At 50.8% G+C, this 24,231-nt stretch overlaps 1 protein-coding gene across 2 annotated transcripts in view; it reads left to right on the forward strand.

The window, feature by feature from the left end:
* Nucleotides 1–24,231, forward strand: part of MAP2K5 (mitogen-activated protein kinase kinase 5) — a 1,262,070-nt gene that overhangs the window by 679,950 nt on the left and 557,889 nt on the right. For both annotated transcript variants that reach the window (XM_078683055.1, XM_078683056.1), the window contains 2 exons: nt 11,132–11,205; nt 20,497–20,547. In XM_078683055.1, coding sequence (XP_078539181.1) covers nt 11,132–11,205; nt 20,497–20,547 — 125 coding nt within the window. The remainder of the gene's footprint in view (nt 1–11,131; nt 11,206–20,496; nt 20,548–24,231) is intronic.

Raw genomic sequence — 24,231 nt, forward strand, 5'->3', positions numbered from 1 at the left:
ACCCGCCCCCCTCCCGCCCCCCTTATGCACGTTCCCGCCCCCCCCCCCCCCTCCCGCTGTCCGTGTCTCCGGCCACACTTGTTTTTTCTTTCTACAGGCTGGAACATCTGCTTATTTTGTCTCCCCCCCCCCTCCCACTGTCCGTGCTTAATGCTTGTTTAGAGGGGGGGAGACGGCATTCCCAATAGGTCTGGGTGCTTTCATATAAAGCCGCACGGCAGAAGGTGGGCGCTCTGCATGTATTGCAGTTGGTTGATGGGGGTACGCATGTACTGGGTGTACGTCATCTGCGAGAGGAGGTTTGGAGAGCATGTAAAGATTAGATAAACTGTGTGCATCCACCAGGGAGGGGGTCCTGTCTCGTTGGGGGTCTTCTCAATGTGAAAGGGACTATTTGCAATCTTGACTGTTTGGGGTGTCAACTACTTCTGGGTGTGGCGAGGCCCGACGAGTAATTTTGGGATGTCCGGGGCTCTAGTGGCAGCTTTATGAAGGGCGGGGGTCTGCTTGGTCCAGGAAGGGGCGGGAGGAGGAAGCAGGGGCCTGCCTTTGTGTTGCTGAATTTGGGATCCTTTCAGAGTCGGGCCCTCCCCCTCCATTGTGCCGGTGGAGATGTGATCAGGACTGGCCTGAGGTTTTCAGTGGTGTGGGGTGGGGCGCTGGGAGAGCCCGTAGGCTGTGGAGGGGGAGAGCTGGGAAAGGCCCGGGCTGCAGAGGGCCAGGATGGGCTCGGTCTCCAACCAACGCACAGGTAAGGGTCTCCGACTTCTTTGGGGGTACATGGATGGGACAATCTCTATTTAGGGGTTGGGCGGGCTGGTATTTATCCAATGGGAGGGCATGTTGGTTATTGTAGTGAGAATTGAGATTAAGTCCTAAATGTATGCGCATACGTCCTGGGAAAAGGGTGCGTGTTTCCTGTCCCGGGCACTGCCTGAGCGTTTCCTACATGGACTGGGATGGACATGGAGTGTCTCGAACACGGTGAAGTCCAGCTGTCTCTTTACGTGTTATGGGGGAGGGGGTGAGACAGTACATGGGCAGTCCTAATTACAGGGTCTTCTTATATTTGCTTGAGGCAGGGGGGAATAAAAGCAGCTTGAAGTGAAAAGGGGTCAGTGTGGCCATCATGGCTGTGATGTAGGGGCTCGTGAATGTTCCCTGGAGTGGGTTAGGGTGCCTATCCAGGGGTATTGGAGTGTCCTGGGTCGGACCAACTCTTGATAAAGGGGGGAGGGGATCACTGAAAAGTAAGGAAGCAGTCGTGGATTCGGGCGGGCCGGCACTAGTCCAGAGGCGGCATCTCTATGGAACCTGGGCGGGCGGGATTTGGGGGTCTGTAGAGTTCTGTATGATAAGAGGCATGGATAGCTCCAGAGCGAATGCTGGTAGTTGTTCTGGGGTGTGTAGGCGCTATTTGTCTAAGGACTAATTGGCAGTGTCCAGGCCGGGCACTGTGCTCCTGGGTGGGCCCGGTGTGTTGGCTACTGACTCGTGGGCATGGAACTCCGGGGTGCAGTAACCCACCCCTTCTTTGAAACTAGTGCCAGCACCAGTGACATGACGGGTTCTACCCCCTCCTGTTGGTGTCTTTGACGATGCAGCACGTGGCTACTTACCGGTGTAGGGAGACCTGGTTTTGCCCAGCACACGCGTGCATTCTGGGATTTATAGTCTCGGGTCTTTCTACCGCGGCGGCACACCTGACGGCAATGACGAGTGAAAAGGAAGCCCAGGCCTGGAACGGGTGTCCCGTTGACCCGGAGCTCTGGGTTCTGGCTGAGGACAGTGTGGCTGCAGCAGAGTAGGGCACGGGGGGGGTCCCAGGCCGAAGGGTCCTCACACATGGAGGTCGGACTCACTAATGCCCAAGGTGTGCGGCCCTGGAGTGGGCTCAGGGGAGCAGGGGTTGTAGCTTGCTTGGTACCTTCAGCGCTCTGGCGCATGGGTTTCTCATCCTGTAGGAGAGGAGGGCGAAATAATTTGATGGGGTCTCTTTAAGAGAGTGAGTTGTAAATACGGGATGTAGGACAGATTAGCGTCGGGAAAAATGCAGAATGAGCTATTGGAGAAGTTTAAGCGTGGGAATTGGCGGGCACCTATTTTTGACTGGTGTTCTGACCGCGAGATAGGAAGAGTGCATTTTTAACATGAGGCGGGGTGACCAGGATTTGTAGGGACAGTCCCGGTTTTCAACAGCTGCTCCGGCAGATTTCGGGATATTTGACTCATGCCCTCTTTTTAAGGGGGTTGACTGAAAACAGTGAGGCACTTTATTTTCATGGTGTTCTAAAGCTGTGCTAGTTAGGAGCTGTTATAAGTAAGCTATTTAATTAACAGTTAGGATGTTTGCTTCAAAAACTACTTTTTTTTTAAAGTGCCTCTTCTGTGTCCTCTGTTCCTATGTTGGTTAGAGCTGTCATTCTGCACAACGCCGATGATGTGAAATTGTAGTCCTTTTTTCTATTTTTGCTAAATGACCCGGTTTTGGGTTCTTAAGATCTGGTCAACCTAACAAGAAGGGATTTGCTGCCGTTTGCAGTAGATTACTGGAGTCCCACGATCATTTCCTTGGGAGATTGGGGGTAGTATTGGCATTAACAACGAGGGGTGACATTTCCAGTTTTGAAGTACCTCGCTCGAGTTTGGATTGGCAAGGGCCTAGAGAACCCGGGAGGAGGGTAGGTAGCTGAGAACAATAGGTAAGCTAGTAGGTTAATGTCATGGCCTTCTAGACAACCGAACGATGGCTTCTTGTAGCTTCTGGGGATTGTACTTTCACTTTTAACACTGTACAGGTGAGCTCAAAAACCCAGAAGTACAAACGCTGATGGCGTCACGTGACACGAGGCAGCGTTGGGCATGCTAGGCTTGGAGTGCAGAGGCCTTGCGATGCCAGCACACTCCGGTGGATGGCGAAGAGCTGTATATTGCCTATTCCTTCTGCATTTTCATTTGTTATACTTTTTAGGTTTCGCCTGGCGTGGTGTGTGGGGGGGGCTCTGGGTGTGTGTGTGTGGCTCTGGGTGGTGTGTGTGTGTGTGTGTGTGTGTGTGGCTCTGGGTGGGTGTGTGTGTGTGTGGCTCTGGGTGTGTGTGTGTGTGTGTGGCTCTGGGTGTGTGTGTGTGTGGCTCTGGGTGTGTGTGTGTGTGTGTGGGGCTCTGGGTGGGTGTGGGTGTGTGTGGGGCTCTGGGTGGGTGTGTGTGTGTGTGGGGCTCTGGGTGGGTGTGTGTGTGTGGGGGGCTCTGGGTGGGTGTGTGTGTGTGTAGGGGGCTCTGGGTGTGTGTGTGTGTGGGGGGGCTCTGGGTGTGTGTGTGGGGGGCTCTGGGTGGGTGTGTGTGTGGGGGGGGCTCTGGTTGGGTGTGTGTGTGTGTGGGGCTCTGGGTGGGTGGGTGTGTGTGGGGCTCTGGGTGTGTGTGTGTGTGTGGGGGGCTCTGTGTGTGTGTGGGGGGGCTCTGGTGTGTGTGTGGGGCTCTGTGTGTGTGTGTGGCTAGGTGTGTGTGTGTGTGTGTGGCTCTAGGTGTGTGTGTGGTAGTAATAACTGTCTGCTGACCTCGTCCGTAGGGTACAATAGGTCTCACATTGCGAGAGATTAAGCTAATGGCAATGTAAATGACAAACCCAACACATAAATACAAATTTTGTCATTTACAATGCCAATAGCTCTAACTTATCCAAAGGCGAAACCATTGCATTGTAAATGCTTGTTATTAAAGCGTGGGCAGGTCAACAAAATCGCCTCAGAGGAGGACAGACCCCGTCCAGGCACATAGTGCCTCAGCTGCTCCTCAATATAGGCTGGTGTTGTGCGCAGTACACAGGTCTTAAAACCTGGCCCTCTGTTTGACTGGCAGCCAATACAATTGTTGCAGAAGTGGTGTGGCATGCGCCCATTTTGATAGCTTGAACAGTAGTTTTGTAGCATCATTCATAACTACTTGAAGCTTAGCTGTGACTGGGTGTGTGAGTGTCCGAGTGGTTAAACGAGTCTCTCAGTGGATCTATGAGTGGGTGCATGTATCTCTGAGTGGGTCTGTGAGTGGGTGTATGAGTGTCTGAGTGGGTTTGTGAGTGGGTGGGTGTTTCTGAGTGGATGTGTGAGTGGATGTGTGAGTGTATAAGTGTGTCTGAATGGGTGTGTGAATCTCTGAGTGGGTGTGTGAGTCTTTGTGGGTCTGTGAGTGGGTGAATGAGTGTCTGAGTGGGGGTGTGAGTGTGTGAGTGGGTGCATAAGTCTGTAAGTGAGTGCATTAGTCTCTGAGGGGGTGTAACAGTGTGAGTGGGTCTCTGTTAGAACACAATAGTGGCTGAATGGGTCTGTTTGTGAGTACAATAGTAGCTGAGTGAGTATATGAATGTATTACATTTTTTCTGCATTATTCGTGAACACGTCATGAAGTTACATGGGGGGGCCATGCTGAGCATCGCTACGACTTCGCAAATATCGTACGTAGAAAAAACAGTTATTTGATGTCTTGTTCACATAAGGGGTCCCTCAAAGACCTCTTTATTACACCCTTGGGGTCAGGGTACTTCTCCCCTAACCCCTTATATATTTTCCAGTCTTTATTTTGGGGCCCCCGTGACCGTGTCCTGTTATTTAAAATGGCGATCGCAACTTTCTACATAGGTCATGAACAGCCAATCACAGCATTGCTGTTGGTGCACGTATTCGCACCACAAATTATTCGCCAAGGCTTTGTGGCCATAGATATACAAATTTGAATTTTCTTTAATATCTCGAAATTTACTGAACGGATTTACACCAAATCACAAAGAGGTCGCTTTTTGGACCAAAATCTAGCTTTCGGGCTGTAGTCGTATCTAAAATCCCTATGGGAATTAACATGGGAAACACACTTTTTGTTAACCCCCCCTTTTTTTCTCTGCCCCCACTTGACTGATCCCCCTGAAACTTTCCATGCACAATAAGACCCACCGGCACACTTTTTTTGTGAAAATTTCATGAAGCTTCATCAACCAGCGCCAAAGATATAGGCAAGCCAATAAACTCTTTTCCTATAGAAACTAGGTCCTAACTATAACTACCTATTGGCAACTGCTATTAGGATATATATATAGGAGAGGAGGAGGAAGATATATATATATATATATATATATATATATATATATATATATATGAAGTTTTCAGCTGTTTCCCAAGCCTCTTTTTCGGCGGGCACACGGCAGGAGTAGCCACCCCCTTCAAATTGAACACAGTCTCACCAACGCAATCCCTCCGTCGATACGCGGAAAGAAACAACACTGGAGCCGTGGCCTCGGTATTTAGTGCAGTTTAATCAGAACACAACGTAAAGTAAAGTAAAGTAAAGTCCACATTTGTAAAGCGCACAATCACCCGTAAGGGTCTCTAGACGCTGGGGGCCGTCGGGAAGATTAAGCGAGCTATTGCCCAGAGTCACATGGTGCTGGGCAAACCTGCTGCCGGAGCCGGGGATCGAACCGTGGTCCCCAGATTCCAGCGTCAGTCGCCCTGGCCGCGGCGCCACACCTCTCCCTCTCCTACGCGTTTCGGAGTAGACTTACTTCATATATATATATATATATATTCCGCCAGAAGGGACCAGGGAGGCGAGAGGACTCGAAGAAATATATATATATACACACACACACACACCCTCTGTCTCTCTCTCTCTCTCGTCAGACACTGCTTCTGGGCACTACATGCATTGCTCGCCATATTTGGACTCGAAGATGGGTGACCATTTAAAAAAAAAAAAATTAGAATAAAGATTTACAACAAGCATTGCAAAGCGAGTGCCAGACCTATGGGCTTTGCCGTTGCTTGTTTCTATTCTCCTTCCATTCTCTGGTTCCTCGGTAGAGAGGTTGTATTTGAAGTGTATTTTGCTATAGAGGTGATACAGTATTTTCCTATAGTTGTTAACGACGGACTTTGAATGTTAAAATAACTATGTTACAGCTACTATAATTTTGACTTGAGAGCTGGAACCACTGTACTCCTGATTGGAGGTAGCAGACTTGTTATGGTTTTAATTAAAACAAATTTAAAAAATGAACACTTAATATGACTAGCTTGGTCTGTCCTCTTCCTCTGCTCCACTTTTCCAGTCTCTCCACTATTCACAGACCCTCTTTGTTCCCGATCGTACTGTTCTCCCCATTCGTATCTTCCCCCTGTTCTTTCCTAAATTTCTTTCCGTTCTTTGCTCTCTCGTCCCTCGGGTCATCTTCTCCTCTGATCCTCTGCTCTCTTTACAAATTTTTTATTTTTACTCTCCCGCATTCTTCCTGTCTCGATTCCCTCGCGACCATTCCTCTCCATTATTTTCTCACCCTTTTTCTCTTTTTCTTTTCTTTAACGTTCATCTCTTTCCTCCTCTATAGCCTTTTCGCCACACATTGTTCTCATGCCCCTGGTTCCTGCTGACGTGGTATCCCATTTACAAGGTTAGGTTCCCCTGGGCTGCGCTGCCAATACCTTGAGTGATCAGGGAGCCGCTTCTCTGGTGCGACCTGTGCTCCGGGGTCTCTCCCTGACCCCACTCTCCCTCAGGGGGCGGCTCTCACTTGAGCATCTGGGCAGGCCTGACTTTGGGTCTTTGAAGAGCAAGTGTTTACCTTCCACAGACGCCTCTTGTGTACAGATGCTGTACCAGCAATGCTTATAGTATGTGTGAATATGTGTTTTGGAGACTGGTCACACGCTGAACACGACATCAGCTAATGAACCGTTTTTCTAGGGTTTTGGGCCTTTGGTCAATTGTGGACGTTGTTCGCAGGGAAGTGGAGGCGAAACAATTTGATCTTCAGCGATAATACCCTAATCCAACTCGCATCTAAGAGCAGGGACTAGCTACTGCTCGATGTCAAAAATACATATATTGCTGTGTACTTTCTCGCAGCTGCTATTGTATTGTATGTACCTCATGTACATCTAGCTGACACTCCATGGTATGGCACGCGCTTAATACAACTGCATACATAAATTAAATCTTTAATTTCTATCTACTGAACTCACCGTGACTGGCCCTGCACCTCAGAGGCCCCTGAGGAAGGCACTGGGGAAATGAATAGCTCCAGGTGCCATGTAGGGTGCAGGACTGGTAGCGGTAGTGACGACCAGGGAGTGTATGGATCTGCTAGGGGAGGTGATCTATCTGGTGGATCTTGTAAGAGGCACTTTCTGTACTCCCGGTAGTTAGGGTTGGAACTGCTAAGTTTCTCCAGAAGAGGGGCAGACAGGCACCAATGCAGTAAGGACCCCCAGTGGCCAGTCAGGGAATGGCATGAGCTGGGGGTGACACTCAGAGCACGGTCAGTATCCAGGGTTCTCTGGGCAGGAGCTGTGACTTCAGGGGCCCAGTCAGGGTATGTTATTGAGTATTGCAGTGCGGGTGTAACCGCCATACCCAATGGCCAGCCAAAGTCTGCCACTGGCTAAAGTTCTGGGAACAGGGAGTGGCAGGAATGTGACTCCTGGGTATTTCTGATTGAACAAACTGCTATGAATCCAGGGTGGGCAGACTTCAATAAGTACTGCAGCGCCACCAGTCAGAATATGTCACTAGCCGGTGACTTGCTGGGGCAGTCCATGACTACAACAGCAGTGAGAGCAGAGAGATCCCAGTCCATGCAATGACTCGAATTGGCTGAGGTGTTGGACATACCACACTGAACTGTGCACGTGGCACATCTAATCTGCACTAACTGCAAAATAGCTGAGGCTTCCAGCAGTGATGCAGTGGTCTCCTGGATCGCAGCATTGTCTCGGGTGTTAGGCAGGGTCATTAGACAATGCTATAACAGTGACACCCTGTGGCCAGTCAGAGTATGGCTTGGGATGAGATCTAGAGGAGCACAGAACAACTGGTGCAGTAGTAACGCCAAGTGTCAAGTCACAGTATGGAAATAGTTGATATCTTGTGGAGAGCAACCCTCCAGAGTACCCTCTGGACAGAACCTGACCCCACCGTGGCCACCTCGCTTCTTGTCACTGTGGGCAGTTTCCAGTCCTGGGATTTTATGAGGCAACCAGTGCATTCTTGATATTGTAATCTGGGTATGGTAAATAATGCTTTGCATCATTAACCTAAAGCAACACACCTGATAGCAATCAATTCCAGGTGAAAAATCTTGGAGTGAAAAATGTGTCTGAACTGACATGGAATGAGGCCGCCACCATACTTAGTTAGACCCTACAGAGTGAAAGCGGTAAATAATACGGACATTCAAGGGCACAGTCAGCATGTGGGATTAGCTAAAATATAGTCAGCGCTGAGACTGGGTTTCCAGGGAAAGTACCTCGGTCCTTACAAGAAGGGAACTGTATCAGGAGAGCAGTGACACCTAGCGACTGGTTAGAGAACTGTTTTAGCTAAAGTGTTGACTGGTGCAGGTGGACATGTGCAGCAGTGCCACCCAGTGGTCATTGAAAGATCGACATTGGCAGAAGACAGCAGTGACTCCTGCTCAGGGGACATGCACCCCAGAGCCGGAAAAGGGTTTCCCCATTAAGGAGGCCCATGTCGTATTGTGTGACCCGAGGTCTCCCTCTGGAGATGTCAAAATAGACACGAGCTATAAACGGGCATTGGAGTTTCCGGGGAGCTGGGCAGGCTGGTCCGGTCCTGCCGCTGTCGGTCTGGCGTGCCACCTCCCCCTCGCGCCACCATGTTGCTTGTGGATACATTTCTGATGCTGCCCGTCAGAATTATTGTCATATTTAATTGTACCTGCTGTTCGGCTCATTAGAGTACAGTGCAGGAGGACACGCCGCTCACTCCCGCCGCTGACACATTTTCATAAGACAATTAGACGTAATGAATAGGGGTTAATGCTGGAGTTATGGCTGTGCTCATATTATTCATAGGCCGCGCAGACGGCAGGCGCGCGGCGCCCCCCTCGGGCGCCGCGCGCACCGAAAGCGGTCACTCAGCAGTACAGAGACATATACGCACAATTTGCATTCAATTAAAGTCGGGCGTAATTGACATTAAGACAAAATGCCCCGAATCAAAATACACTTGATACAAATGGCGTGGATGTTGTTTTAACCCTTTCGATCTTCGAGAGGCCTGCTCAGAGGAGCAGGATTAAAGATCCATTTAATATAACCTGCCACGTGGGTACCAGTTACAAAAGGGTCTTCTATCTGCGTCAGCAGAGAAGCGATCCCTCGCTATGAATATTCCATAATCAGTGCGAGTAATTAACTTGTGATCTATAAAACGGCATCCCACACTGGCAATAATGAGACATCACAAGCAGTGCCGATTAATTAATGGTGCACTACAGCCGATCTCACACTGGTAATCGGAGACATCATAAGCAGCACAGATTAGCTGAGGTTATGTTGTTACCACCTCACACTGGTGCTAAAGAACATACTAGGACCCCATGGTGAATTTATGCCATTTAAGATGTCATGGATGCATGTGTGACTGGTGCGCCAATCCAGTGGAGAGAGACAGCCGGCGTGTGATTGGAGGGTAGCTGCTTTCTAACACGAAACGTGGACTGAGTGCATCTTAATGTGTTGTTTAACAAAGGGGTGTCTTCAGCTCTTTCTTAAATCACAGCCAGGTAGTGGCAGTCCTGGTGGTTACGGGGATGTCGTTCCATACTCTGTCATTTTACACTCATAGTAAATGGATTGTCCACATTTGTCGTCTCACGTGGTAAATGATATACTATAGTGCTTCACTCTGCTTCACTCTGCTGATGGTGTCTCCTTCCACTGGTTAATCGGTTATATGTTCTGCAAGTGATGTGACTTCTGCTGTATAAGATGTCACACTGTGTTTGCTGATCGTCCCCGCGAGTGGTGTAGGCTGTCCGCTCAGCCTGTGTCTGGTATTCACGCAGCGCTTGCATTGGTCGCAGTGGTCTGCTTTGTAAGTGGTGGTTGGTTCAATAGGAAATATTCTTTCAGGTTGGCTATAAATTAGCAGAGACTGACAGGGAAATGATTACTATAACGTGTGAAATTATCTTACTTCCATGACTCATGCATACGCAACGGTATTAATTGGTTAATTAAACATGGACTAATCACGTTCAACCGCCTTACCCATGACATGAATATGTATCCTTATTTAACGTGCACCCTCAGCCTCGCAGTCCAGACCAAACCCCACTGCCCGCTAAAGAATCCCTTTCTGCAGCGGAAGGTTACATGTGATCTCTGACTTTATGGAAGGCCTGCACTTGGCACACTCTCAGGACACCATTAACACTGGGGAGCCGCGAAGAGTCATCCGACGTGATAGGGGCAAACATTTACAGGATGCGGCTTAGTGTGTTTGCTTTTTCTTCTTTTCACTGCTGTGGGTTGACAAGGAAAACGGGGGGAGGGTATATTATTGAACTACTGTCCTGGTCTCTGCAAAGGTCAATACATTTTCTTCCATGTTCACTTGTGACACCAATGGAGTTTAATCAGATTGGGGGTGATTTGATCATGCATACTTCTTTTAGCACTGGATGAGACATGCTGTGATGTGTAGGATGCCCTTAAGGGGTGCCAGTGTGGGGTCTGGGAGGCCATGGGGAGGGAGTTACCACCATTCAGATGCATGCAATTGCGTGGACCATTTAAGGGCTTGAACATCAGCTCTGAAGTCACTTTCTATAATAGGCAGCATGTACAACTACTGTCATCTAAAAATGTGGCTCTTACTTAATGGAAGTTGATGGATGAGAGGAAAACCCAAACTAACCTTTGCAGAACTTAAACCTGGATTGGGTTTACACAATTTAAGCTTGATGATGCACTCTCTCTGTGCACATCACCAACTGACCTACCTCAGATTTAAGTGACATACATTTACGGTGGATGACTAGTAGAGAAAGAGAGAGGTGAAAACGACAAGCAACGGGGTAGGGAAAGAGATAGGAAGAGACGTTAATATACAGGCGTTTATAAGGTCAAAGCCTACTCCGCCCTATATGTGTTCCGAGAGCCCGCAGTCAGAGGGCGCCTCCTGTATGTTCCTAGCTGAGGGCGCGAGGCACAGTGCAGCACTCTGAATGTGCCACGCGCCCTGCTGCGTGCTGCTGAGCACCCATGCTACACGTGTACCGTTTGCTTCACGATAAACATGTGGGCGTGATTGACAGTGCTCGCGCTTTTTGTCTCCTCTCGCAGATGTGAAACCCTCCAACATGCTGGTGGACACCAGGGGCCAGGTGAAACTCTGTGATTTCGGAGTCAGCACACAGGTACTTCCACGACGTTGCATTTATTTATGTTCTGTCTTCTATAAAATGCACAGCCCAGGAGGTGGGGAGAGAGGGGGGTGAGGGGGTGGGCGAGGGGTCAGAGGTCAGAAAGGGGCAGGTGGACCCCAGCCCCTCCATTCACCTGTCGTCAGCAGAGACCGCCAGCTTCCTTAGGCCCCGGATCCCCCAGCATGCTCCACACCCGCCTACCCACCAAAACAAGCACTTGGGAACAGGTGGGTTTAAAAGGCCATGTTTAATTACACTTCATAAACATGACAAGTAAATCGTTTATACATTTCTCAAATTATGAGCAACCTCCTTCCTTTATTATCAACTCTTCTTCATCAACTTTATTATACGTTTCAACTTGTATTTATTTGCTCATAACTTCTTGCTTCCCCCAGCACCAAGGGGCCCTTAGGTTCGCATCCCCCAAGTACGATGCCCGCGCCAGGTGCCACCCACCTGCGCCCCACGAGCGATGGGCCCCAGCCCTCGGGTCCTTGTCCGCCATTTCCAGGGCCCCACCTCTCATCCACCACGCTGCTATGAGGCTCGTACCTGACGCCCTTGCCTCCCCAGCCGGTGGTCTCCATCCCCCTGCGGAGAGCTTACCCTCTCTCCCCTCAGTGCTGGCGTAGGGAGTGCGCAAGGCGGACTCCACTCCATTTTTCCAGTCTATCAGTGTTCAAATGTCTCTTTTCCGCAACGCACCCTTCAAATCACTGCCTCAAGGGACGGGTGGGCGGGAGATTAAAACTAGCTGACTAACGGACAGGGAGTGGCGATCAGGTCCGGCGCAGGCGGGGAAAGAGGCCGAGATGACCGTGACCCAGACCTAAATAGGTCATGGCCTCTGCCCCACGCCCCCACCGGACGTGCGTCACGCGCCCCCTGACCCGGAAGTACTTCCCAGGATGGCTGCCCATAGGGCAGCCTCCTGGGCCTATGAACCAATGGCGGCGCGGTGTGGGCCGGGGGGCCGGGCCCTAAAGGCGGGCTCGTCTAGCCTCGCCCTTGGTATAGGCCCCGGATCCCCCAGCATGCTCCACACCCGCCTACCCACCAAAACAAGCACTTGGGAACAGGTGGGTTTAAAAGGCCATGTTTAATTACACTTCATAAACATGACAAGTAAATCGTTTATACATTTCTCAAATTATGAGCAACCTCCTTCCTTTATTATCAACTCTTCTTCATCAACTTTATTATACGTTTCAACTTGTATTTATTTGCTCATAACTTCTTGCTTCCCCCAGCACCAAGGGGCCCTTAGGTTCGCATCCCCCAAGTACGATGCCCGCGCCAGGTGCCACCCACCTGCGCCCCACGAGCGATGGGCCCCAGCCCTCGGGTCCTTGTCCGCCATTTCCAGGGCCCCACCTCTCATCCACCACGCTGCTATGAGGCTCGTACCTGACGCCCTTGCCTCCCCAGCCGGTGGTCTCCATCCCCCTGCGGAGAGCTTACCCTCTCTCCCCTCAGTGCTGGCGTAGGGAGTGCGCAAGGCGGACTCCACTCCATTTTTCCAGTCTATCAGTGTTCAAATGTCTCTTTTCCGCCACAAGGGAGACTAGGGCCCTCAGGTCCGTCGCCCTTCCCCCCTGCCGCCAAGTTCAGCACAAATGACCAAATGCCTTGAATCCAAGCATCCATACCAATGTCCGACAGATGCACCCCGTCCTGGTGAAACATTTCAGATCCCGAGATCATCCTGTGCGGGAGATGTAGCAAGCGGCCCTTTCCTGAGCACATCTTTGCCAATTCTCCGTTGAGACGCCTCACAGACACGTTCACCGGGTACGGCCGGATCCCATTGCCCCACCATCGTCGTGGGATCATGCATGACCATGCTATCCTGGCCTGGGGGAAGGTTCGCCCCAGCCAAGCAATTTCCGTAAGTAGTGCCTCTTTGACTGCGAGGCGGCCCCTGTCGACCATGTCGTTGCCGCCCAAGTGTAAGATGACCAATGCGGGAGACTGCCTCTCGCGCCCCTTGATGTCTTCCACCAACCGTCGCAGGTGCCGAATCCGCATTCCTCCCACACCATGCCACAAAAACTCCGTCCCTGCCAGCCCGGGTGGCTTCCGCACTCGCCGTTGCCGCAGTCGCACCGCTGCCCGTCGAACGAACGAGTGTCCCAATACCCACACCACCTTCCCTGGCATACTAGTAATCGGAGAGGAAATAGAAAAGTCAGGCATGGGCATGGCAATACACGACGTCATAACAATTCGGGCCTTACATATCTTTTAAAGCAGTCGGACGACCAACGGCCCACCTTCTTCACCGCCTTGGAAGAAAACCCTGCCCCTGCCGCCAATGTGGCAGCGCCTATCCTGAATGAATGGGATGAATAGCCCGAATCCCCAAGGCCCAGGTCACCCAGAGCCTCCCGTAGTACAGCCTTGAATTGGTATTGCGAGACACACTCACCCCCCTCATGAATGAACAAGGCCTGACTCTTCTCCCCAGGGCGGATGGCCAGGTATGCCCGCATACAGGCTACCGGGCACACAGGCGCATCAGGCGCAGAGCCCAACTGGATCCAGGCACCTTTACCCAGCTGGTCGGTCTTAGACTTTCTGAGGCATACCTCCATGGTCCCTGCTGTAATATTGAGGTCCCCAAACTGCAGCCCCCCATTATGATCAATGCGAGAGGACCCCACTATCTCCCCCAGACGAAATGCCCCATAAAAGGCTAACGAGAAGACTGCAGAGAATAACGTGCTCTCAAAGGCCGAAGTGCACCGTCTAGGGAGGGCGTCTAGCATCCTCCTCAGAGTCCCCACGTCCAGGGGCCTCCTACTGTCCCGCTTAGGGCCTTCCCTCCTGGCCCACCCAGTCAGAGCTCTCTTGACTACATAAGACATCCCTGGATCATACAAGCCCGCTAATCTAGCAAAGAAACCCACAGAAGTGACGTGCGTCCTGGCATAAGAGAGCGACTTGCCCTGGTCATAGATGTGCTGAAGAAAGTTAAACATAGCTTGATCAGAATGCCAACATGAGAAACCCGCCTCTTGCACTAATGTCCTGTAATACAAAAAACACTGCTGATACGTTTTCCGAGTGCGGTCACTCAATGAGGCACCTACCAGCCCCGCTAAAGCGGGGCTCCAATCCTCCACAGTGATGGTGGGAACACCGTCCTCTGATCCTCCGCTGCCGGATGGAACCTCCGAAACTCCTGCAGCTTGGAACGAGACAAAGCATCAGCAGCATGATTGTCGACCCCTGGAATGTGTGCTGCCTTAAACGTTAAATTCAACCTCAAACATGCCAACACCAACCGTTTCAACAATCTCAGCACATTCTTACACGTGGCCCCCTGCCGGTTAATGGCTTCAACCACAGACATGTTGTCTGACCAGAATATCACTGATCTGTTCCTGAAGTGCTCTGCCCAAACAGACACCGCCACCAGTATGGGGAACAACTCCAAAAAGGCTACATTTCTTGTCAAACCTGTTTTGTGCCACTCTTCCGGCCACTCCGCCCCGCACCACTTAGGCCCGAGGATAGCCCCAAAGCCAACGCTGCCTGCCGCATCCGTAAATAATCCCAACTCAGAGTTGGACACCGGGGCGGACGGCCAGACAACCGTGCCATTGAAATTCGCTAAGAAATCTCGCCACACTCTCAAATCACCCTTTACTTCGGCCCGTAGGCGCACTCTGTGGTGCTTCTGTGTTAGGCCCACCATCGCCCTGGCAATAGATCTAGAAAAGGGGCGTCCCATGGGGATGATCCTGAGGGCGAAGTTTAGCTGTCCCACCACAACCTGAAGCTGGTGTAAAGTCACCTTCGTACAAGCCAAGACCGCGTCAATGGCGTGGGAAAAAGACTTCACTTTGTCTTGTGGTAACCTGCATTCCCCCGCCACCGTGTCAATTTCAATCCCCAGAAATGTCATGCATGTATCGGGACCCACTGTCTTGCCCGGGGCCAGCGGAATATTAAATTCCCTGAATAAGGCCACCAATTGGTCCAACGCCTGATTACAAGCTGTGGAGGCGGCCGGCCCCATAACCATGAAGTCATCTAAATAATGCACAACCTCCCTGCAGCCTGTCTTATGAGAGAACAACCATTGTAGCATGCAACTAAAGGTCTCAAAATACCTACAGGAGACAGCACACCCCATGGGCATACACTTATCATAGTAAAACTGCTGGTTCAGTTGGAATCCCAACAGGTGATAATCCTCCGGGTGAACAGGCAACAGGCGGAAAGCGGATTCTATGTCCGTCTTGGCCATGATGGCGCCAGGCCCTAGTGACCTCACTTTATTCAAAGCTACGTCAAAGGACGAGTAAGATACTGAACACAGAGTTGGGTCGATAGCATCGTTCACAGACTCTCCCTTGGGGGCGGATAAGTTATGGATCATCCTGAATTGCCCCGGTTCCTTCTTCGGTACTACCCCTAGGGGTGAGCAGACAAAGCCTGGGAGCGGGGGGGCCCCGAACGGGCCAGCTACACGCCCCGCACTAAGCTCCTTCTGCACCTTCAACTCAACCACCGCAGGCATCGCCCTCGCAGATAAAAGATTATTGCAAAACCTAACCGGGGGGACCCCAAGAGCTGGAATGCGAAACCCCTCTGAGAACCCTGCGTACAAGATTTTGGCTGCTGACCGGTCTGGATACTGATTCAGCCAAAAAACCAGTTTCCCAATGTCCACCGGGGTGGGCAGCTTATGGCTGGGAGGGCTTAACCTCTCTGCCCCCCCCTCCCCGTTCCTTGGATTTTTTAATGCACTTGAATTCGGGATGTGAGGGGTGCCCGCAAAAGGAGCATGCGTGCCTGAACTTGCACTTGTCCGGCGGCCAGGTGCACACCTTCCTGTTAAATTGCCAACATGTCCCCCGCTTATCCCCAGGTCCCCCCTGGGATGTCCGAAAGGGCTGTCTATTGTTTTGCGACCCACATGCTTTGGCATTCACACTTTCCAACCACACATTGACCTCCACCTGGTCCCAACCCATGTCTGGGTCCTGCACCTTCTCCCATCTGAAATCCCTATCATAGTCCAGCCAGGCTGTCCCTCCATGCGTCGTGTGCGCTTTCAAAATCCTATGCATATAGTACACCAATGGCCCCGCCAACTCTGGCTTCTTCTCAATAACTACTGTTATAAACACCTGGAAACCAAAGAGCCAATTCGTGATAGATTCTTCCACCCTAGGTCTCCTATCCTTAGAGGAGTTATCCTTACCCTCCTTGTCCTTACTCTCCACTTCCATTCTCTTGGGCCTAATCAATGCAAATATATCTACGAATTCCCCCTTCCAAATTTTTTCCTTCATATCGGGAGATACGTGTGTAGCCAGGCGGCCTGGTTTAGACAAGACATAACCCTGGCCACCCCCCACCATCGCTCCTGCCCCGGGCTCCGGGCCCTTCATCTCAGGCTTACCTCCTGGAGTACTGGGGGCACAAGCGGGGGCCGCCACCGCCGATGGGGCCACCGGGGCGTTCAGAGCCTGCGTCCTGGCTAACAGCGCCAATTGCTCCTTGATCTCGCCTAGTGGGCCCTCATCCTTATTCCCCGGGACCCAAGGCGTGACTGCCGGGACCAAAGTCGGTGCCACGGCTATCGGAGGAAGAGGGGGTGCTGCGCCCGGAGCTCGAGTGAGCGCCTTCAGGGCATTTAAGATTTCCCCCAAAGCGCCCCCCGTCCCAGCGCCCTCGAGTTGGGGCTGGGCGGGTGGGCTTACTACCACTGGTGGGGACACTGCGACCTTCTCAGGAAGCACTGGGGGAGATCCCAGCGCCGCTATGGCCCCCAAGATTTCCTTCAAGATGTCACCCGTAGGCACAGGGGCCGGGGGTAGCGCCGGAGCACCTGGTGCCGCTGGGGGAGTAACAGGCGCTTGAGGCGCGGGTAGGGGGGCCCCTGGCGCTAGTGGTGTAGGCAAAGGAATTACAGGCGCTTGTGGCGCAGGAACAGGAATTACTGGAGCTAGAGGCGCCGCCAGTGGGATTACTGGCGCCTGGGGCACAGGAAGAGGCGCTACGGGTGAAGGAATTACAGGCGCTTGTGGCGCAGAAACAGGAATCACAGGCGCTTGTGGCGCAGAAGCCGGAATTACTGGAGCTAGAGGCGCCGCCCACGGGAGTACTGGCGCCTGGGGCGCAGGAAGAGGAGCTACGGGTGCAGGCGGCGCCAATGGGGGGGCACTCGGCGAAGGAACCCTCGGAGGGGGGGGCAGCCCCGCTCCCCCACCGCTCCCTTTCTTCTTCTGCCCACGTGAGCCCCTAGGATTCTGTGCCCTCGGTTTCTTGGGCAGGGGAGGGAACGCCGCTTTGGGCGGAACACCACGCCTGCGTGGGCGCTCCGCAATGCTCGGGGTCTCTCCCTCCGGATCGGAATGGGGCCCCTCAGACTCTACTTCACTGCACTCGTCGTCCCCGTTAAACTTCTGGAGGAGCAAGGCCAGTAACTGCGCAATCTCCGGGTCTTTGCCCTTGCGCTTATGGCTCTGCCCCCTGGGTGCCATGGTACCTTCTTTGCACCGCTACCTACTACTCTGAGTCCCGCTACCCTTCTCCCTCGCCCCACACCCACCCTGCCGCCAGGCGACGGCGCCGGAGCTCTGCTGCCCTTTCCTAAGGCCGCTGCAGGCGAACGCGGGCCCGCACCACGCTCTCCGCTCCCAACACCTCACCGGGCTGCAGCAGGAGGAGGCGTCAAACAAGCCCCGGACCCGCGCCCGCCCCCAGCCTCAGCTAACCCCGGCACCTCACCTGGCGACCCGGTCGGCGCTCTCTCCTCCGCTGCACGTCGAGGTTCGTCGGCACTCCGTCAATGTCCTCGGGGGTCAGACTATGGGGCGGGGAAGCTACTGGGCCACCTAAGTTTAACTTAAAGTTTAAAAAGATTAAAACTAGCTGACTAACGGACAGGGAGTGGCGATCAGGTCCGGCGCAGGCGGGGAAAGAGGCCGAGATGACCGTGACCCAGACCTAAATAGGTCATGGCCTCTGCCCCACGCCCCCACCGGACGTGCGTCACGCGCCCCCTGACCCGGAAGTACTTCCCAGGATGGCTGCCCATAGGGCAGCCTCCTGGGCCTATGAACCAATGGCGGCGCGGTGTGGGCCGGGGGGCCGGGCCCTAAAGGCGGGCTCGTCTAGCCTCGCCCTTGGTATTCCATAGCGACCATTCTCCTGGGCGCAGAACAGAATGGCTGTTCGCTCAATGCCAGCAGAAAGCGCGTATATTGTAATTACTACCCACAAATAGAAGGCCTCATTGGTATGCAGCTGTGCTGGGAAAGTACTTTGGCCGAACAAAAGTGAGGGCAGCAGAATGGGTTTGGGGGGAAGTCTCGCCTGGGGACCCCAACCGGCGTGCACAAAAAAATTATTACAAAATAAAAATGAATATCTGGCGCAACAATGGCAGTGAGGCCTCTGCAAAGCACAGCACAAATTGTAATTAATTTCCATTTGGAGGCGTCCCTGCGGACTCTGACCCCGGAGCTTTATGCGGTGTCGATTTGAATTTCAGCCCCTTCCCTTGCTGCCAAATACAAGTCTCAAAGACAAGGTCACCACCGCGTTCTGAGGTGTCAAAATCTGTCGCTCTCCTCAGGCCGCCTCCTCGTGGCACGCGTCATCCACGCTCAAAGCAGGCAGAGGCCCCAGCAGCAAAGTGCTCGCTGATGTAGATTTGCACCACACTAGAGCGCCTAGACTCCACAGCAGGGGGGCACGTGGAACAAGTCCATGCTTCGAAAGGGCTGTCACCAAGCGCCTGCGACCTGGTGCTTTTGCGGTGGCCTGAATCCAGGTCACGCAGACATGTTCTCCAATTTCTTAGTATGTGGGGGTCCTAGATGTCCAAGATCAGAGAGCCATCGTCCACCCGGTGTATTTGATTTTCACGGCAATTGATCATTTTGACGTGCCTCCTCATTGCGTTATTTTTGAGAATTTGTGTATGGCTTCTCTTAACTACACAGAAGGTGGCATCAGTTGGTGGCATTTGAGCTGTCTGATGTCACCTTTCTCAAGTGATAAGTCAAGGCCATGCTCTCTCCAGCCTAGTGGCCTAAAAGCATTCATTCGAAACACCCCCGATCTTCGCGTCCCAGTGTCCAACTCCAGCTCTGGGCAATGTTCTCATACTCCATTTAATTAAATTTATACTAAGCACCGCACCATTAAAGAGGCAATCACAATAGATGGTGATCTACAAAGACAAACATGATCCATGTTACAGAAAGGATAGTTGTAAGCATCTGGGTAGAACTAGGCCACATTTTCAGCATATCAATGTCAGGCTTCTTCCCAGATGTTATAGATGTATGAATCACTTGGCAGTATCAGAGGTGAGACTGCACGTGTTTCCTACTGGACAGGGTCCTGGGTGGGCACCAGAAGTCTCCTTGAATCTCCAGGCTAGCTTGGTCAAGAAGTCTAGGCTCTGCTCAAAGGAGGTTGGTTTGAAGGCCGAGCCAGACATACTAAATGGAATTAGTTATCACATGCATGCAAATGTCAGATAAAGAGTTATTACTTTAAAAAATAAGTATTAGTTTTATACAGTATTATCAGGGGTTCCAGTACAAGTCTGAGAATGACCTCAGAAACGGGGGTGTGATCTGAGCAGACTAGGGCTAATATGAGTGAATGAAGCTTGTGCGAATAGGGATGCCTGCTCCATTTAGCGTTTTATCCCTTTATATAAGGTCCTAACAGGACCCCCGCTAGTCTTCAGGGACCATCGATCCATAGCATGTTACATGTCCCTTCAGAACGGGTGGTACAGGAATGATGGAGGTCCACTGTCTGGTATGACCGAATTACAAACCTTCGGCAGTAATCATTTGTGTAGGTAAGCCCCCCCATGACCGATAGTTTTGAAAGTCAAAGCAAATTGTAAATTCAAGATTTTCTTCCATACAATGGTGAATTGAGCATGGGTCCTCTGTGTTCTTTCAGATGGAATCAGTGCTACCCCTTTACAGGTTGTGTGAAAACACATATTCATTTTAAGAAAACTCTTCATTGACCGTATAGAAATATATGTAAAGGTAGTAGAACCTCTGGATACATGAAACACTCGGATACAGTATCTTTGTTTTTCTCTTTCAGGTCTTAATCAATTTTTAGGGGCAACATGATGTTAATAATGCCTAAAATAAGCATGCACCCTTCAACTTTCCAGGCCTCCAGGCTTCCAGCTTAAATTAGCTTGGAAGAAATGACAAGTGAACTTTGTAATTATTCTGCATTGAATGGTATTATAATCTCCTTTTCTCTGTCTTCTAGTTGGTGAATTCCATCGCCAAAACCTACGTGGGAACAAATGCCTACATGGCGGTGAGTAACTGTATGTCAGAGCTGGCCTGCCTGCTCTGGCAAATAATGTGAATGTGGCTACTTTTGCTGCACAAGAACCGAGGGAAGGGTAGCTGGCTCGTTAGAAGAGCTACTTCATTGGTAGGTATTCTGGTTTTCAGTTATAACTGATTATAACCAATAAACATTTTTTCAGTGGAATCTGGAAAACTATTAATTTTGTTACAGGGATTCTGATTTAGTGTCGTCTGTTGTCAAAGCTCTATAATGCAGCCCATATGTCTAAATACTTATTTCCCGCTATGTCCCTATTTGGGGCCCATGGTTAGTCATCCCAAAGGCCAGTGGGCCCTCATAAGCAATTCCTGCTCCCAACTTTGCTGTTTTTAAAGCACAGGTCACCCATTTTTGCTTTAGCTCGCTGTTCTCTTCACACTGCTGTGTGGTGACCATCAGATTTTCATGTGCTGGGTCTCAGTCCAGAGCAAGCAGCACCACTATGATGTCTCACTCCTTTCCTGAAAGCAAGATTTGCTTTCTGAAAGCTTAGACATCACCATTGTGGTAGAAAAGATAAATGTGCATACTGATTCCTTCAGAACTTGTAATCCCTCGCTAATTTCACCCCGTCCCCTTGTACTGGTACCCCAGCTACTGGTAATTCTAGGGCAGCGGCCGTAACAGGGCCACATATGGGAAATGTTTGGAGGTCTCGAGGAGAAAATTATAGTAACGCATATTGTAAGACTTTTGAGGAGAGGTGAAGGCAGGGATGGTTTTGATACAGTAACTATGCTTTCTTGCAAAACAGTTTATGCAACGAAAAATAAACAGCAGTGGCATGCTCCAAGATAAAGGATGAATCTGAGGTCAAAGGCATGATAGTGGAGCTTTGCGTGCCCAAGGACGGTATGAAGAAAGGCTGTGCAGTAGCTGAGGTTAGTGTTATAATAACAGGCTTCTGAAATAAGGCAAGAAGGTGGGCTCGCGGTTTAACTGAGCAGCCTTTTCGAGAACCCAGTCCATGAGCTGGAACATTGAGTTTAGGTAGGTCTTACTGGAGCTTATTCTGTATTAAGGTATGCCATCAGGTACGAATTTATATCCAAATATGGAAAGATTGCCTTTGCCATGCTGGTGTAAATTGCCTCCTTATCTATGCACCAGTGATGATTGATATATTGCATGATTAGTGCATGCTCAGCGCCTTTTTTTGACTGCTTATTATGCCTACAGGACTACTGCCTCATTGGCTACATATTGATCACATGTTTGTTAGAATATCATCACTTGTGTAATCATACGTGTCCTCTAGAACATTTTTGCCAGACACTCTGATGATCCTTGGTTTGATTATACATCTTCTTTTTACTGGAACCAGAGGTCTCCTGAGATTTACCTGAGAATGATTTTACTTCAACAGAGGCCTTTGGTGTGTTAGTCCATGTTACTGAAAACTCTTTTCTCTGACAAGAGAACCAGAGCTTTGTCAGCAGCCTGTATGCATTGGGGGAAGGGGGCAATTAAGCTGGACCAGAAGAGAAAGATACTTTTGAACACCATTGAACCATATTTTTACCATTCCATTTCCTCGACGTGGTCTCCTAGTATTAACATTTATGAAGCAAGGAAGGACAGCTGCTGAGAGATCCACGGTGCTGAAAATCCATAGGATAGCATTTGACTTTTACATAACAGTGGACCAGTGCTTCTTATGTGCATGCCAGTCTGAAAAGATCATGGATACTGATCAAATGATAATATTAGACATTGCAGATTATATGGACAGTTATCACCCTGTTAGTCTGGTTGCTAGCATTGGTTGCAGTTTATCTTAATATGTGATATCACATCTCCTTACTTTTATACACCAGATGTCCCTGCAATAAGACTCCCTCATTAACTGACCGCTTTAGTTCACCCACACCTGCCCACCGCTTGACAGCCGTGCACTGCAATGTGAATTGATAAAAATGATCAACCCTTTACGCAGCCTTTAATGGCAGCAGTATCAGCCCCTTTTTTGATAGTAAAAAACGATTCAAAAGGGGGTGGTGATGGACAGAGTATCTGAATTAAGCAGAACACTCTTACCCAGTCAAAAGATCAGGGCTTGATCCATCACCGTTTTTTAGCTCACTGCACCATCCCAGTCAAGAACCTGGCTACATGCAAATTAGTCTGACCCTGGCCCAGTGCATCATGGGAACAGGGCAGACCAAACTACCAAGCCAATTCTTTACTGGAAAGGAAACAAGCTTCCGGGGACCGGTTTCTGGCATTACAGCCGTCTTCGGCCCGGCTTGCTTGAATCCTGATGGTGCAGTGAGCAAGGGACTCACATCTGAGCATACCCTTCCACACTTGTGGTGGCCAAAACGATTCAAAAGGGGGTGGTGATGGACAGAGTATCTGAATTAAGCAGAACACTCTTACCCAGTCAAAAGATCAGGGCTTGATCCATCACCGTTTTTTAGCTCACTGCACCATCCCAGTCAAGAACCTGGCTACATGCAAATTAGTCTGACCCTGGCCCAGTGCATCATGGGAACAGGGCAGACCAAACTACCAAGCCAATTCTTTACTGGAAAGGAAACAAGCTTCCGGGGACCGGTTTCTGGCATTACAGCCGTCTTCGGCCCGGCTTGCTTGAATCCTGATGGTGCAGTGAGCAAGGGACTCACATCTGAGCATACCCTTCAACACTTGTGGTGGCCAAAACGATTCAAAAGGGGGTGGTGATGGACAGAGTATCTGAATTAAGCAGAACACTCTTACCCAGTCAAAAGATCAGGGCTTGATCCATCACCGTTTTTTAGCTCACTGCACCATCCCAGTCAAGAACCTGGCTACATGCAAATTAGTCTGACCCTGGCCCAGTGCATCATGGGAACAGGGCAGACCAAACTACCAAGCCAATTCTTTACTGGAAAGGAAACAAGCTTCCGGGGACCGGTTTCTGGCATTACAGCCGTCTTCGGCCCGGCTTGCTTGAATCCTGATGGTGCAGTGAGCAAGGGACTCACATCTGAGCATACCCTTCCACACTTGTGGTGGCCAAAACGATTCAAAAGGGGGTGGTGATGGACAGAGTATCTGAATTAAGCAGAACACTCTTACCCAGTCAAAAGATCAGGGCTTGATCCATCACCGTTTTTTAGCTCACTGCACCATCCCAGTCAAGAACCTGGCTACATGCAAATTAGTCTGACCCTGGCCCAGTGCCTCATGGGAACAGGGCAGACCAAACTACCAAGCCAATTCTTTACTGGAAAGGAAACAAGCTTCCGGGGACCGGTTTCTGGCATTACAGCCGTCTTCGGCCCGGCTTGCTTGAATCCTGATGGTGCAGTGAGCAAGGGACTCACATCTGAGCATACCCTTCCACACTTGTGGTGGCCAAAACGATTCAAAAGGGGGTGGTGATGGACAGAGTATCTGAATTAAGCAGAACACTCTTACCCAGTCAAAAGATCAGGGCTTGGTCCATCACCACCCCCTTTTTGTGATTATTTTGGCCACCATGAGTGTGGAAGGGTATGCTCAGACATGAGTCCCTTGCTCATTGCACCATCAGGATTCAAGCAAGCCGGGCCGAAGACGGCTGTAATGCCAGAAAGCGGTCCCCGGAAGCTTGTTTCCTTTCCAGTGAAGAATTGGCTTGGTAGTTTGGTCTGCCCTGTTCCCATGATGCACTGGGCCAGG

Source organism: Lissotriton helveticus, chromosome 3_1 (genome assembly GCF_964261635.1).
Source record: "Lissotriton helveticus chromosome 3_1, aLisHel1.1, whole genome shotgun sequence".
In the NCBI taxonomy this organism is placed as follows: domain Eukaryota; kingdom Metazoa; phylum Chordata; class Amphibia; order Caudata; family Salamandridae; genus Lissotriton; species Lissotriton helveticus.